Below are 15,594 nucleotides of genomic sequence, written 5' to 3'. Positions count from 1 at the left end.
CAATATTAAGAGACAATGTACTAAATACTTTTACTATGAATAACATATTCCTGATTATATCTATGTATTTGTAATTTAAATTAGGACTGTACTCATTGTAAAGTCAAGGATGAACACTGATTACTTATTCCACCAAAATAAATACTCGGGTAAAATTACTAATTGATTTACATGCTTCATACCACTAAGATCTTATTTAGAATTGGTTAACAATCTAGTAATTTTAACACATTATTGAATTCCAATCAAAATAAGTGTTATTTTACATTTAAAGTATATGTATAAACTGTGTATAACTAGTTTCTGTGTTCAGAGGAACAGACGAGGCTTCCTGTTTTCAATAGACGATCTTTGGCAGGATTATGTGACTGCTGGGGGGCGGGGCTCCTTTATTGTGCAACATACTACCGCTACGTCATTGCGGTGACCGAAATGTCATTTCTCCAGCTGTAGTTTCTTCCCAAAAAGATTCGACTGGAAAGCTGGCGAGGAGCATAAGACTGCGCAGTATTTAAACCACAAACCAGGTGGGTTACTGTAAGAACTGCATGAGGGTTTATAGCCGGGATGGCCATCACATGTGCTCCTGTCTCATGTCTAGCTCCTTCAAAATAAGATAGTAACGGTTTTATCTTCCATCACTAAAGCCTTGACTTAATTGGCTTTTATTGATCAAAACTGATTTTCAAAACATACCTGTTCAGTTCCAGTGTGAAAGTTTTATGAGATTTTTTTGTAAGCAACACTCTTTTCTCAAATCTGTTGTTAGTAATTACATAAGAAGCAACTGGATGCTGTGGAATATATAGTATTTACCACTTTTGCTGATTTAGATCTCTGTCAATACTGTTTAATTATTGGGGGGTTTTTAAGTTGCGATTCTGTGAAAATTGTTATCGATTGGTTAAATGTAAAACATGATGAGGAAGAAAGTTGTGTAAGTGTAGTTAATCCGTTGTACAACAGTGGTCATTTTAAATAAATAAAGCAGTTATGAATCGGTAACATTGACAATGCAAAGGAGAGACTACAGTATGGACTTTACATAACATAACATTCCACTTGGTGGATCTTATGAGACCCAGTAATATATGTGATGGATGGTTAGTCTTTTACAGTTCATATAGCTTATAGCAGGGGTGGGGAACCTCCGGGCCGTATACGGCGAGGTAATTTATAAACACACGCAAAAAAGAAAAAAAAATTAGAAATCTAGACCGCAAAAAAATTAAGCAAGCGAGTGCCTGTTTTTCCTGGCCAAGGTCAGGGTCCTTGAAGACAACACGAGCCTTTTCGTGTCATCACGTGGTATATGGGTATATGTCTCGTCTGACAAGGGTGTAGGTCTGATGGAGAGCACCAGAACGCCGCTAAAATTGCAGTACCCATAAGGGGCCGTACACATGCCGAAGTTTTTGCGTGGCTGTGTCTTAGTTGTAAGCCCAGTGGCGATCTGTTCATCTGTCATACTGATCATACAGTCAATAACTTTGTTGTTATTAGCATATGGTTAGCTAGCTATGCTAACGAATATAAGAAGCTTTTTCTCCAACCAGTGAGGTAAAGGCACATCTTGATGATCATTATAGTTATGAAAAAATAAGAGAATAATGTAAACAGGTATAACATACTTTGACAGTAAAAGTTCTAATTAATAAACAAGAATACAGTTTGAAAGGGGAGTAAAATATCCATAAAGAAAGAGAAATCTGCTTACCGTTCTGTTTCATATAGGTGTTGAGATCTGTATCCATAGATCTCCTAAGGTTGCTCTCAAAGTGCACCAGATTGATGCTTTTAACTTCAACATTTAAAAAAAAAATGTTTAAAGGTTAGGTTAGGTTAGGTCCCCCACCACTTAAATCATGTCCACATGGATAGGAAACTAAATACATTTGTACACATCTTGTGTCCATGATGACACGTCAGCATTAAAGAAAGGCCAAATGAATGGGCTGTGATTTTAGTATTTTTAAGCAGAGGTCAATAATTTGTACGGCCCTCGGAGGATGTTGAAAAAATTGAAATGGCCCTTGAGAGGAAAAAGGTTCCCCGCCCCTGGCCTATAGCCTTCATATGTTCTATCTCAGCAGCCAGATGGCTCTTTTTCTCCTTCGTTTCAAGACAGGTCCTTGAGAGGCCTTCCCTCTCAGACTTGTCAAGGACAGCTGACTACAGGGAAGCAGGAATGAAAGTGTTCTCTCTAGTTTTAAACATAATTTTCTCTTGGGTCTCGCTGGTCAGTGTGGAGTTTTTCGTCATGTTTCGCAAGAGGTTTTTGTGTTACATCAAGGTGGACTGGGATGTGTTCAGGTAAAAGAGTGGCACTAAAGGAGACAACGGAGAGCAAGATTTTTAGGGGATCATTTTTGTAAAAAAATCTCAAATGTTACCCGTTAAAATTGTACTTCGATTAATTGGATTATTTCTTCGTTACGCTGCCTATGGTATCCACCTTTTATTTAAGTTTGCATTTTAATGTCTGATCTTTGTGTTGTGTATGTAATGGGTTGTCTTTTCTCCTTTTACTTTAGTTCAAGGGTATCTCACATGGAGGCAGCAATCCGCCGGTGCCCTTTCCTCACTGTAGTTCCCGGTGTTCTGCATCTGGCTGGGAAGTTGTCGCTGGGGAAATATGCCCAAAGATGCCCCGTGATGATGGACCTGGCCTCCAGACCTCTGGCCCGAACAGTGTCCTCTTCAGCTTCTTCGTCCAAAGGCACACCAACAAATGAAGGTCAGTTGTAATGCATTCTATTATGTATGATTACCTCTTTCACAATTCAAAATATTTTAATGCTAACGATAGTAATTCTGTTGACAGCTTATGATTATGAACTGTGTTGCTGTCCCTAGATCAGAAGCAGGAAGTTAAGATGCCCCCAGGTCACTTTACGCCACCTGCTGGTCAAACTGCAGGCTCCAAATGCCCCTTCCTGGCTGCAGAAATGGGGCAGAAAAACAACAGGGTAGTAAGAGAGGCCCGCATGGAGCTGCAAGAGGACGTCCAGGAAATGCATTCTGTTCGCACAGGTAAGCAAACACACAGCCGAAATCACCTTTAGTTGAATACACATACAGTGTCTTGTCATTTGTAAAAAGGTCATGGTTTGTAGCCTTGACACTCTGGTGACATGTTCATAGCAAGTTGATGTTATGCATTTATTAAGATAACATATTTCTTAAACAGGGAAAAAAGATGTGGATTTATCAGTTGTGGAACTTATCGAGGCAGACATAAACAACACAAAGACACCAAAAACGTTTTTTAAACCTATATCTTCCAAAGTGTCTCACCTGCTCAAGGACAATCTGCCCGAGGGTAAGAAAGACATTTTCAAAATGAGCAAAAATACTTTAATATATTTTTGTTGAAGCATCTAAAATCCTTTTTCCATGTATCGTCCATTAGCCATCACCTTCCAGTATGACAAGTATTTTGAAAAGAAGATTGAAGGCCAGAAGAAGGATCACACGTACAGGGTTTTTAAGACCGTGAACAGGCTGGCCTCCTCATTCCCCATGGCAGACGACTTCTCAGAGTCAGTGTATGCCCGCAGAGAGGTGTCAGTGTGGTGCAGCAACGACTACCTTGGCATGAGTCGTCACCCCAAAGTCACCCAGACAATTATGTGAGTTGGTGCACTGATTAGGGATCCCCCGTAATCCCGATTGATCAGAACTCATATGAAGATGCTGATTATTTTGGATCAGACTGACAAAAAAAAAAACAAGAATAAAAAGTTTGAAGATAATAAACCAACTCTTTTTTTTCTTAAAGGGACACTGTAAGAAAGCACGGTGCCGGTGCTGGAGGCACACGAAATATTTCAGGGACGAGCAAATTTCACGTGGAACTGGAACAGGAGCTAGCTGACCTGCACAAGAAGGATGCCGCACTGCTGTTCACTTCCTGCTTTGTAGCCAATGACTCGACGTTGTTTACTCTGGCAAAAATGCTTCCAGGTAAATTAAATAGGTAAATATTACAACATGTGACCTTAAGTTCCATGTTTTTGCTGATTTACTGAAATCCATAGTAGTAAATGTAACTTCTTTTAAATGCGTTTACTCCTTCAGGTTGTGAAATTTACTCTGACGCTGGCAACCATGCCTCAATGATCCAGGGTATAAGAAACAGCGGAGTGAAGAAGTTCATTTTCCGTCACAATGACGTCAGCCACCTGCAAGAGCTGCTTGAGAAGTCGGACCCCTCCACTCCTAAAATTGTTGCCTTTGAGACGGTGCATTCAATGGATGGTAAGTGACAATCCCTCCATGTCAGTGCCAGGAAATTGTAACTTCTTACTTTAATATACAAACCCAAAATAATGTGACTTAAAATTAAGAATAGGATCAAGCAGAATTGTTCTTTCTACAGGGGCTGTGTGCCCTCTTGAGGAGATGTGTGACATTGCCCACAAGTTTGGTGCCATAACTTTTGTGGATGAAGTCCATGCTGTGGGCCTGTATGGACCCAGAGGAGGAGGGATCGGGGACAGAGACAGAGCCATGCACAAGATGGACATCATCTCTGGTACCCTTGGTAAGTTGAATCAATAATGGGGGGAAACACATCCTAACACTCTGACCAGTTCCATATGTGCCTCTCTGACTTGTTTTGGGTTTTGTTTCCAGGAAAGGCATTTGGCTGCGTGGGCGGCTACATCGCCAGCACCAGCGCCCTGGTGGACACGGTGCGCTCCTACGCGGCAGGCTTCATCTTCACCACCTCCCTGCCCCCCATGGTGCTGGCGGGGGCAAAGGAGTCCATCAAGGTCCTGAAAAGTGAGGAAGGTCAGGTGCTCAGGAGGAAACATCAGAGGAGCGTCAAGCTGCTCCGACAGATGCTGATGGACTCGGGCCTCCCAGTGGTCCAATGCCCGAGCCACATTATTCCTGTTCGGGTAAGGAAACTAATAATTGATCCGATAAACTGGTGCTGATGCAGAAATGTGATGCTGAACTATAATGTTTGGCAGGTGGCAAATGCAGAGAAGAACACTGAGATCTGTGACATCATGATGTTACGTTACAACATCTACGTCCAGGCAATCAACTACCCCACTGTGGCCAAAGGAGAGGAGCTGCTGCGCATCGCACCCACACCATACCACACTCCCCAGATGATGTTCTTCTTTGTTGGTATGCCCACTTTAAATGATGACGCATATCCTATTATCTTAAAATATCTGTAGTATTTTGTGTTGGGCTTTGCACTCCTGAGTATATTACATTTCGGGTGAAAGTACAATTCTTTAGTCATATAAAAAAGATGCATTATTAAAAATATATATATTTTAGGGAATATTGCAATTCCAAAGTCCAATAGCTACTTTAGAAAACAATTAAAACCCCAATTTGAAACTTAAATGTTATGTGTTAGGTATATCTTATGTCTACAATGTTTGACAAAGATTGTTGTCTACTCAGCTTTTTGTTCTCTGTTGTGTCTCCACAGACCGGCTGGTGAAGACGTGGAAGGAGGTGGGGATGGAGCTGAGGCCGCACTCCTCAGCAGAGTGTGACTTCTGCCAGCAGCCTCTTCACTTGGAGCTCATGAGTGAAAGGGAGAAGTCCTACTTCACAGGCCTCAGTCACATGATATCAGCAGTAGCCTGAAATCACATATAAACACTTGATCCTAACAAGCACCACCTTCCTGAATTCAAGATATTTATTCTATTTATATCAAACATATATTACTATATAAGAATGTTCTGTGTCACCTTCATAATAAATGTGTGGGTTAAGTGTACGTATGTGTGCAAACTCTTAAATGTATTGTTTATGACTAAAAACATACTTTTAAATATGGTTGCATGTAAATTTGACATCATGTTGTTACAGGTTTAGCAAAAGTTGGACCAACACGCATTAAAACACAGGAGGCATGTATAAAAGTGTAGACAAAAAGTGAGCTTTATTAAATAAAGCTGATTCAAAAATAACGGGGACCAGAACTAAGTCAAACAAAACAACAAAAACAAAGAAAACAAGTACAGACCGGAGGACATGAGGGACAAGAGCGGGAACACAAGCAGGAACTCTGGGACACTGGCAGGAACATAGACAACAAACAGAGAGAACACTGGGGAAGACAGGCATATATACAAGACTAACCACAGATATAAGACACAGCTGGAGAGGGCAGGTGAAACACAGGGGCAGCAGGTGAACACAATCACACAATCACACAGGCGGGAAAACAAAAGACAGGAAGACACAAGGAGAAAATACATTACAAAAGAAAACAATCCAATCCAACTTAATATATATAGCACATTTAAAAACAACCGAGTTGACGAAAGTGCTGTACATAAATACATATATATAAAAAGCAGCATAAATACATATAGACAAAACTGATAAGACAAAAAACAAATGTAAAAACACGAGACAATAAAACCATACTTATAGCCATAGACTGAAAAACTCTCATACACGATGTAAAAACAACATAAGACACAATAAAATAAAAAACCTGATACCTGCAGACTGATAGTTGACCTATCATGCTATATTTGAATAATATAGTGTAGGACCATACCTATATAAGGCATATTTATACTTTTTATTTTTCAAAATAACAAACAGATCATGCATTTTAGCCATTCCTCATTTCGCTCAATTTAACACTGTCTTTTCATGGGCTGATTCTGTGAGAACAGCACCATCTACAGGCCTGGCATATGTACTACAGCGTCTCCAGCGCTTTCGAACGGCAATGTCCGTGGCTGTCTCCTCTTGATTGGTGGAGTTGGCCCAATAGCCGTAGCGCCACTTCTGTGACGTCAGAGAAGTGTTCAAATCTGGATCAGTCTGTATCAGATCCGTTGCAGCCCCTTTTTAAGAGATTTGGGTATGGAGGAAAATAGAGAGGGTTTTGTTTTCTGACACTTGGTGAGTTCCCTGTAACACCGGGGACACATATTCATGTATAAAAGACGTACAAAAGTGCATTTTGCATGATAGGTCACCTTTACGTGGTCTTCAAAAGCACGGGAGAACAAGTAGGCTTTAAACAAGATGTAAAAACAGGCAAAGTGGGAGCAAGTCTGATCAGGGGGGGCAAATCGGTCCACAGCCTGGGAGCAGACAAAAAAGGCCCTGTCTCCCCCTGTTTCAACGTTCCACAAGGAGGAATCTATCAGCAGACCTAAGCGACCGTGAAGATGTTATCAGGTTATAAGGTTAAAACAAGAAAACATAACACCAGGATCATGACAAATGTAAGTTAATCACTCTAATAACAAACATAATGGCTTTTTATATAGCACTAGGTTTAAGTGCAACTACAGTTTCAATTCAATTATCACTACAACTACAATTACAACTGAACGCTAAAATCAGCAAACAAAATCATGTATTGTTTTTTTATATTTATGTTGCATTTATGGGTGGGTTGTCTTTCTGATGTGTTGCAAATGTGCATATTTTGTTTGAAAAAAAAGGGATGCACATTTCAAACATCTCATTTGAATAATCTTTCTTGACATGTCATGCTACAATAATCTTCAAGTATACAGTGAATGAGATAGCAGAGCGCACAAAATATCTCACACTCACTCGTACCCATCTATACAGGGAAACATATCTAAAATCATATGGTGCAACCATGTGTCACAGATATATTTATATTTATCATGACACCCAGGTTATTTGCTGCACATACATGTAATGTATGTACACTATTTCATTAGATGTAGGCCTTTTGGCAGAAGGGTTATCTCATGCATATAGCATGTGGCTTCCTCATGTTATTTACTAATGCTACACAAGTAATAGGTAGTTCTAACAGTAACAACATAAAATACATTACGTAATTGCAGAATTTTTCTTTTTTAACTTTGTAGTTTAGAAAAAAGACAGAGATGCATGAATGGAGTTCATGTATAATCAGCTTAAGGGCAGATTTGTGATTTGTCCATTCATTCATGAAATGCATGTAATTGCATTCCTTGTTTTCCCCACATGGAGGCACGCTGGGTCTCCTGTTGTGAGCTGTGAGGCTGTCAGCCAGGCACCTCCTTCCTCTGCGGATGACTCATAGCTGGTGCAGCAGCTTTCTTCATGAACCACTAGATGGTATCAAAACAGAACAGGATATTGTGTTTCCTAACTAGATAGCATGAGAGATCAAATCGGTTGTAATATATTGCAGAATATACACTTCATGTGCCTTTGCATGTGTCAGTGTCACACGGATACAAAATCAGACATTACAGAGCATATTCAATTCAATGAATCGTCTGTTTTATCCGTCATCAATGCAAAAGCCTGGTTATTTCCTACAAGATTGAATCAAAATTTCTATTGATGTGAGACACTTTCTATCCCGGCCTATGATTATCATGCTTAGATAAAACGAGTTCAATAAAAAGCCCTTTACTCCCACATGCAGGGAAACATCAATGAAGAGGAAGCTCTCCTCCCATCTGTCTCATCTCTGAATGCTTCCCACTGTACATCTGCACGTGACTGGGGTGTGTTTGTGTCTGTTGTGTATGTGTGAAATCCCTCAAAGCAGCACTTGACATGCAGAAACCTGGCATTCTGTTAATCAAAGACCATCCTCTCTTTCCTGTGAGTGAATTACCATGAGCTCACGTTTGGAGCACATTATGTAACCATAGTGTTGTTCCGAGCTGTCAGGTGACCACCATAATAGCTAATGCCCATTCACAACATGAATCAATTCTCCAGTTATGTGCTGTGTTGATGTTGTTGATTGGGATTTCAAATCTTGACACACATTCAGAGGGTCTTACACAACTACACCATTTCATTCTTTGATTTCAATAAAAAACAAGGTGTGTTTGACATCATTGTCACACATTATTACCTCCATCCATCAATGTCTTTTCTAGATACAGGCTGCTCTTTTGCCCATTGCGAAAATTCTGAGGGCAGGTCCAACACCTCTACACACTTCCAGGAGACAATCATGTGGGTATGAGGGACCACAGGAAGTGTGTGTGTGTGTGTGTGTGTGTGTGTGTGTGTGTGTGTGTGTGTGTGTGTGTGTGTGTGTGTGTGTGTGTGTGTATGTGTTGGTTTTCACACCCTTTAAAGTATTGGTGGTTGGATGTTGGAGGCAGGTGCTGAAATGTTGCTGTGGCGTAGCGGGGCGATGTGTGAGATCAGTCCATGGTTGAGAACATTTGTGTGTGTGTGTGTGTGTGTGTGTGTGTGTGTGTGTGTGTGTGTGTGTGTGTGTGTGTGTGTGTGTGTGTGTGTGTGTGTGTGTGTGTGTGTGTGTGTGTGTGTACAGGTTTAGCTCTATTCCTCATTATGTGTTAATCCCAGTGCTCTGCACATCTGTGTCTCCCCCACTCACGTGTGCAGGGAGATGAGCTGCATGGCTGGATTCCCAGTTCACATTTCTCCCTCACTCTCTTATTCCTCCCCATTCACCATTCTCTTGCAGTATTATTATACCAATCAGTAAACCATGGGAATGTTGTGCCTGCATTATAAGGAAGACCATCATGTCATCAACATGCTTGCAAATTCCATGTTGTCACCGTGTAATATAGCAGGGTTCCTTGAGTGCTTTGCCTTGTAAATACATGAAAATCAAAAAAGAGAGCATTTACAAATGTGTTTCTAATACGGAAACAAACATTATCATGATGAAATAGGATAACATGTTCAGCTGTTCGCCTGTATAGAGATGCACAACCAATTTAAAGTATTCAGCAGTGTGAGACAGTTGAGTTTGTCCATCAAAGGGAAAATAAATTGATTCAACACATTTGTTGTGTACTAAAGGGAGGGTCTGATTACATTGTAAATACTGTATTGTTCTTGCAAACCTGTGTAATAAACTGTAGTAAACTTAAAGTTCTGTAATAATAAGTAAATCATACAAAAATAAAATAACTAGTATTATTAGATTCATTTACACAATATAGGTACATTGACAGTGGTGCAAGATAAAACAGTATAGCATTATAATATACAGTATATAATGAGATATCTGTTTTAAATGACATCATTAGAACATTTAGGTTAGGTAAATTATTCAGCAATAATGCATAATATGTGCAATTATGCAATCTCCCCGTATGAGTCTATTCTCAAAATATAAGTATCATGCAAGCTGCTCTATGCAAATATTAAGAAAGGTAGCTGTTACAATCACTCAGGCAAACCTTGAGACCATATAGGAATATGTACAGTAAATACAACTATTAATAAGTAATAAAGTTACACAAGGTCACTAGAAGGACATTTGAAATCGATTAAATTAACAAATGTAATCCCAACAAGGAAAAATACTGGAATCATAAATACTAGTTGTTAGTGATAACAACCCCCTTTAAAAGTTATTATAAACTTGCTATAATATCACAAACAATGGTTTAAAAATATGATGAAGGTGATTGACCAAATGGTAATTTGCAAAATAATTCCATTGAGACCTCCTTTAAACTTTGTGATATTTCTGCTATGACTTTAAATCATAAGAAATAAACTCCTCCCTCTTGAGTTGCTCTACTGTCAACTAAAAAAAAAGCCTCCCATGCATCGGAATGGTAAGACGAGAATGTGCATGGAGGACCCTGGTACGGTGTGTGGAGAAGTTGAAGAGTTGACGAAGAGATATTGGCTATAAATCATTCACGTTTAAACTTGTGTATCGTAAATTAAAGTATAAGCAGGTCTCCTTCAGCCCCGGGGCAGGTCAGAGTGACTGGCTGATGGAAATAGAGAAGAGAAAAAAGGGGAAATCTCTTCGCTGAAGCGCCATGCACTGGCGGAGCAACATTTAACGCTTATTTTTTTTCGGCTGAAATGTAGTTTATCGTCAACTGGTGGACCATGTAGTAAGTGTTTGTGCTTGCATGCAGTATGATATTGAGTCCGATATGTCTAATGTGACGCCGAGTAAAAGCGTGGAATGGCTGCAACTCGAGTTAGAGTCCGGAGGCACTTCTCTGCTCCTGCTGGACTGCCGTTCACATGAGCTTTATGAATCATCCCACATAGAGACCGCCATAAACCTGGCTATACCGGGGCTGATGCTCCGGAGGTTCAAAAAGGGCAACATACCTATCCGGACTATCATCCCCAACCATGAGGATAAAGAGAAGTTCATAAGGCGGTGCAAGACGGACACGGTGGTCCTGTACGATGAGAGCACCGTGGACTGGCAGGACAGCGGAGCCTCAGTTCTGGGTCTACTTCTTCAGAAACTATGGGAAGACGGCTGTAAAGCGTATTACCTTCAAGGTAAATAGTTACACTGTCAAAGTAACCCTAACAACAATGACATCACACATTAATGCTACATATAGATACATTAACGCTGGTTACAGTCAGTCTGTTTATAACATTAGAAAACGAACTGCTCAAATGTTGTGCTGCCAGAACTGTAAAGCTAGTTTTACGAAATATAAGCATGACCTGGAAACTTTTATAACCTGTATTAACGGCTAATAAACCGAGCAGAAGTTTCTTTACGCGAATAAAACTTTGAAATACGGACATTTGAATCGTAAGACGAGACAGTAACGTGTATCTTGATCATTGTTATATTTTAAAGTAACAAATACTATCGTTAATTCACCCTGTGGGTTGGCTGTGCGGTTTTTAAGCTGTTTAAAAGTTGGTGTGTCACTGAGATTCTCAATTAAAATTCCAAAATGGCTGCGCCATGTTTTGCTCTAGCAGGAACAGGCATGCATTTCATGAATGGTTCTTTTTGGGGGGAACTTGAGTTACTTATTTACAGCTCTGCTTCAATACCAAACAGTCTTTTTGCCATTAAAAACACTGTTTAAATAAACAGTTGATATAAGTTGAAGCATTTATGTATCTATTTATATACAAAAATATATCCTATTGGTGTGACTTTATTAACTTGTGTTTTGGCTCTTGTCCAGGTGGATTTGTAAAGTTCCACACAGAGTACCCAGAGCACTGTGAGACCCTCCTCGACAGCTCCTGTCCCAGCTCCTCTCCTCCGCTCTCTGTCCTGGGTTTTGGAAACCTCAGAATCAGCTCTGATTGTTCCGATGGGGAATCTGACCGAGAGCCGAGCAGTGCCACAGAGTCTGAGGAGAGCCCCATCCCCAGCAATCAGCCCGCCTTCCCCGTCCAGATCCTTCCCTACCTTTACCTGGGCTGCGCCAAAGACTCCACCAATCTAGACGTGCTGGGCCAGTACAACATCAAGTACATCCTGAACGTTACACCCAATCTCCCCAACATGTTTGAGCATGAAGGCCACTTCAGGTACAAACAGATCCCCATCTCGGATCACTGGAGTCAGAACCTGTCCCAGTTCTTCCCAGAGGCCATATCATTTATAGGTGAGTAGGTCAATAGCTTTGTTAAGTTTAATACTCACAGACACACTTACATTTTGAAGAAAATACATGTGTTCTTGTTTGTGTGAGTGTCATACTGTATATACTGTACTATATATATACTAAATACTATTAAGTTAATTTTGTTTTGATAATTTTGTTTAATAACATTATGATAATCAATACTTCTGAATCATTATTGACACAATTGCTGTGGAATGTGTTTTTTTTGGAACAAGTGGGCATTTTTATATTGTTTTTTTAATAAGCATATTGTGGTTAACGCTGAAAGACATGATACATGTTCCCTAACTTACCACTTGTGTAATGTGTTACCAGCTGATGTACAACAACACCATTGAATATGTTTGATACATAGCTACAACACATTCACTTGAAAGTAAACGTTTCAGTTTCATTTTGAATGCGTTGTCTTTTGCCACCACTGCACCTGAAACCACAGCTTGTTCACTTGTTTGTTTGGTGGTTGCAACACTATGTATCATGTACAACTTTCAAAAGCTTTTAGAGGTACAAGGAGGAAGGAAATGTTGTTTCCACTCCCTGGAGCTTTCTTTTTTTGCAGGGTCACAAGTTGAGTCTGGTTTCGTTAAGTTGACAGTTATTTGCTAATGTTAGTATTTAGGGATGCAACAATCAGAAACAGAGTTATCGGATATATGGCTGATTCTGACAAATAGATGAAGTCCATTTTAATAGAATTTAATTTGAATTTGAAGTCTCATTACATGTGCGCGTAATACATCATACATCATCATCACTCTGAGGGAGCTTACATGTCAGCTGGTCATAGTATTTCACACTTACTGCCCTTTGCTGGTGCATGATGTACATTGGGGCCATTATTGTAACATCAACATGATTTCCTGTATCACCTAAGAGTCAGAATCACCGTGATACTTTAACTACAGAAACTCTTACACATTATAATACAGGGAAATATGAATCAATGGAAATATTATTTAGGATAACAACCTACCGCTGCTGACCGTAGATTTCTCCTTCTCTCACAGACGAGGCTCGCTCTCAGCAGTGTGGCATCCTGGTCCACTGTCTGGCCGGCATCAGTCGCTCAGTCACAGTGACCGTGGCCTACCTGATGCAGAGGCTCAACCTCTCTCTCAACGACGCTTATGACTTTGTCAAGAGGAAGAAGTCCAACATTTCGCCAAACTTCAACTTCATGGGTCAGCTCCTGGACTTTGAGAGGACGCTGGGGCTGCACAGTCCGTGTGATAACCGCTCCACCAGCGAGGAGCAGCTCTTCTTCACCACGCCAACCAATCACAACGTCTTCCAGCTCGACACGCTGGAGTCAACATGAGGATGGATTGGACAGCCTTTGGACAGTCATTTCCTGTCGTGTCTCTAAGGTTCTCCTGAGCCTCTCAGATACCAAGCTGACACAAGCAGTAGGTCAGTTACCCTATTTCTGCACCAAAAGTACAACATTGATCTCTTAAAGTAACAGAACGTGATCTATTAGACCCAGCCTGCCTTAATTTCTAACAAAAGGAAGACTTTTGCTACCCCCCATATATGGCATTAATCAATGGTCATGTAAGACCATAATAACAGGACATTTCATTACTTTTCTAATAAATCTAGGATTGTTGTTTGTTATTCACCAGCTGTAAAGCGGATGTTAATGTGTTCCTTTCAGTTTATAGTTTTGATTATTGCCTTGATGATCTAGTAGGAGTATTCGGCCAATCAGAATGTTTTCTGGGGACCAATCCGAGATGTTTTGATGGTACACTAGCTGAGGGAAATAAGCTATTACATTGATCCGGCCTTGAATAATTGTCCAGTTTTTCTTCACAGCTCACTTTCAGCAGAATGGAGTTACCACAGAAAGAATTTGCCCCTTTCTGTTCATACATATTGTTTACCAAAAATGCCCCTGTTCATTCTATTGCTTAGCTGTATTATTTACATGTGATTATGTTCTACTTTGTTCTGTAACTTTAGGTCATATTTCCTGTTGTTGTTGTTGTTGTTGAGGCCTAACCATAACTTAACATGACATTTAATTATATGTCGGTTACCAGGTCGAGGTTTAGTTTATCATAGCTGTGGCTTTTGCCCCGATTTGAAAGGAACAAATGTGTAAGTAATCAGTGTATAAGGAAATGGATGTTCACCTTATTTCCTCCTCCGACAGTCTTCCGTCTGCAGCTACTCCTCCTGTGGCACAATAATGTTAAGGGAAACATAATGTGTAATTAGCTGTTCTCTATTGCCAGTCTCGTCGCAGAACAAATGTGTGAGTTTTGATGTATGAGAGGGAATGAAAGGAAAAGAGTTTGACAAATGTGTTCTTACCTCACAAAGAGACATTTTTCAGGGATTTTTATACAAGTCATCTGTATCTCGTCATGGCCTCTTAAAGTGCATCCAAGGGCTGTTTCGTTTGGTATGTTTGTAAAGATGTACATAAAATGTGGTTGCTATGGGGGACATTTTCTTAAAATCATGAAGGATGCGAAAGTGACCCTATTTTGACCCTTATGTATAGTATATGTAAAGCGATATGTCCAAGACATTCTGTACAAGTTTATACAACAAATATATTGTATATTTTTACTTGAATGCTTTCTGTTTGTCTTTTTTCTCACTAAGAGTGGCTAGCAAACAAAAGAAAAAGGGTTTGTGTGCATGAGTAAAGAGTGCACTAAGAAGTCAGAGAGTTATGTCCAGCCCCAAGGCTCTAGGTGTGGTCAGATGTCCGTTTTCTGTCCACTCTGAAGCCTGGCTTCCTGTCTCCTGCAGGCTTTCTGACACAAAGGCAAGTGACAGGGCCAGATCCGTCAATACCACATTGCAGACACACCCACTGCCAGTCAGTCAAACAGCAATTATAGGAAGACGAAGATGACACAGCGTGTGCTCGACCACAGATACTTCCGACAGCTCTCCTCTGCAACTTGGGGAGTGATCCAATTTAATAACAGGGTTGTGCGATAGCCATTTGAAGCATGTAGGCCTTAGTTATACATATGTTTCAGTCTTAAATATGATTTTAAATATGATTTGATATATATATATATATATATATGATATAAGTGCCCTTATATATTAAACAGTGGTGGGAGAAGTACTAAGTAGCTGTACTACAGTGTAAAAATACTTGGTTACAAATTAAAAGCCCTGCATTCAACATCTTACTCATGGGAGAGTGCAACATTAAAAGCACCAAAATGTACTTAAAGGACAAAAGTGAAAGTAATTGTTATGCAGTATGAAACATGTTATA

The 15,594-nt window shown here is 40.0% G+C and overlaps 2 protein-coding genes across 4 annotated transcripts; both read left to right on the top strand.

Moving 5' to 3' along the window:
* Positions 1-425: 425 nt before the first annotated feature.
* Positions 426-5,911, top strand: LOC104958737 (5-aminolevulinate synthase, nonspecific, mitochondrial-like). Of its 3 annotated transcripts, none has more exons than XM_010786512.1 (11): positions 426-527; positions 2,535-2,737; positions 2,857-3,033; positions 3,191-3,322; positions 3,413-3,632; positions 3,782-3,966; positions 4,081-4,260; positions 4,382-4,546; positions 4,639-4,907; positions 4,983-5,145; positions 5,462-5,910. In XM_010786512.1, exons 2-11 carry the CDS (start codon positions 2,551-2,553, stop codon positions 5,620-5,622), a joined length of 1,839 nt encoding a protein of 612 aa, XP_010784814.1. In that variant the 5' UTR covers positions 426-527; positions 2,535-2,550; the 3' UTR covers positions 5,623-5,910. The 3 variants fall into 3 exon arrangements, with proteins under 3 accessions (XP_010784814.1, XP_010784815.1, XP_010784813.1); XM_010786513.1 differs by lacking the exon at positions 426-527 and adding an exon at positions 1,530-1,560 and having other exon boundaries at positions 5,462-5,911; XM_010786511.1 differs by lacking the exon at positions 426-527 and adding an exon at positions 2,127-2,313 and having other exon boundaries at positions 5,462-5,911.
* Positions 5,912-10,522: 4,611 nt separating this feature from the next.
* On the top strand, positions 10,523-14,930 carry LOC104958736 (dual specificity protein phosphatase 7-like). The gene is made up of 3 exons (XM_010786510.1): positions 10,523-11,238; positions 11,892-12,320; positions 13,352-14,930. Exons 1-3 carry the CDS (start codon positions 10,851-10,853, stop codon positions 13,660-13,662), a joined length of 1,128 nt encoding a protein of 375 aa, XP_010784812.1. The 5' UTR covers positions 10,523-10,850; the 3' UTR covers positions 13,663-14,930.
* Positions 14,931-15,594: the final 664 nt, after the last annotated feature.

Source organism: Notothenia coriiceps, unplaced genomic scaffold, assembly GCF_000735185.1.
Source record: "Notothenia coriiceps isolate Sejong01 unplaced genomic scaffold, NC01 NC01_scaffold00029246, whole genome shotgun sequence".
Classification (NCBI taxonomy): domain Eukaryota; kingdom Metazoa; phylum Chordata; class Actinopteri; order Perciformes; family Nototheniidae; genus Notothenia; species Notothenia coriiceps.
Note: the sequence above shows the minus strand (reverse complement) of the source record. Positions and strands in the feature narration are given on the sequence as shown.

Excerpts from the sequence above, each read along its gene's own strand:
- LOC104958737 (XM_010786511.1), top strand. The coding sequence starts at position 2,189 with ATGAAAGTGTTCTCTCTAGTTTTAAACATAATTTTCTCTTGGGTCTCG. Across the intron at positions 3,967-4,080 it reads TCTGGCAAAAATGCTTCCAG|GTTGTGAAATTTACTCTGAC; the intron begins GTAAATTAAATA and ends TTACTCCTTCAG. Across the intron at positions 4,908-4,982 it reads GCCACATTATTCCTGTTCGG|GTGGCAAATGCAGAGAAGAA; the intron begins GTAAGGAAACTA and ends AATGTTTGGCAG.
- LOC104958736 (XM_010786510.1), top strand. The coding sequence starts at position 10,851 with ATGCAGTATGATATTGAGTCCGATATGTCTAATGTGACGCCGAGTAAA. Across the intron at positions 11,239-11,891 it reads TAAAGCGTATTACCTTCAAG|GTGGATTTGTAAAGTTCCAC; the intron begins GTAAATAGTTAC and ends GCTCTTGTCCAG. Across the intron at positions 12,321-13,351 it reads AGAGGCCATATCATTTATAG|ACGAGGCTCGCTCTCAGCAG; the intron begins GTGAGTAGGTCA and ends CTTCTCTCACAG.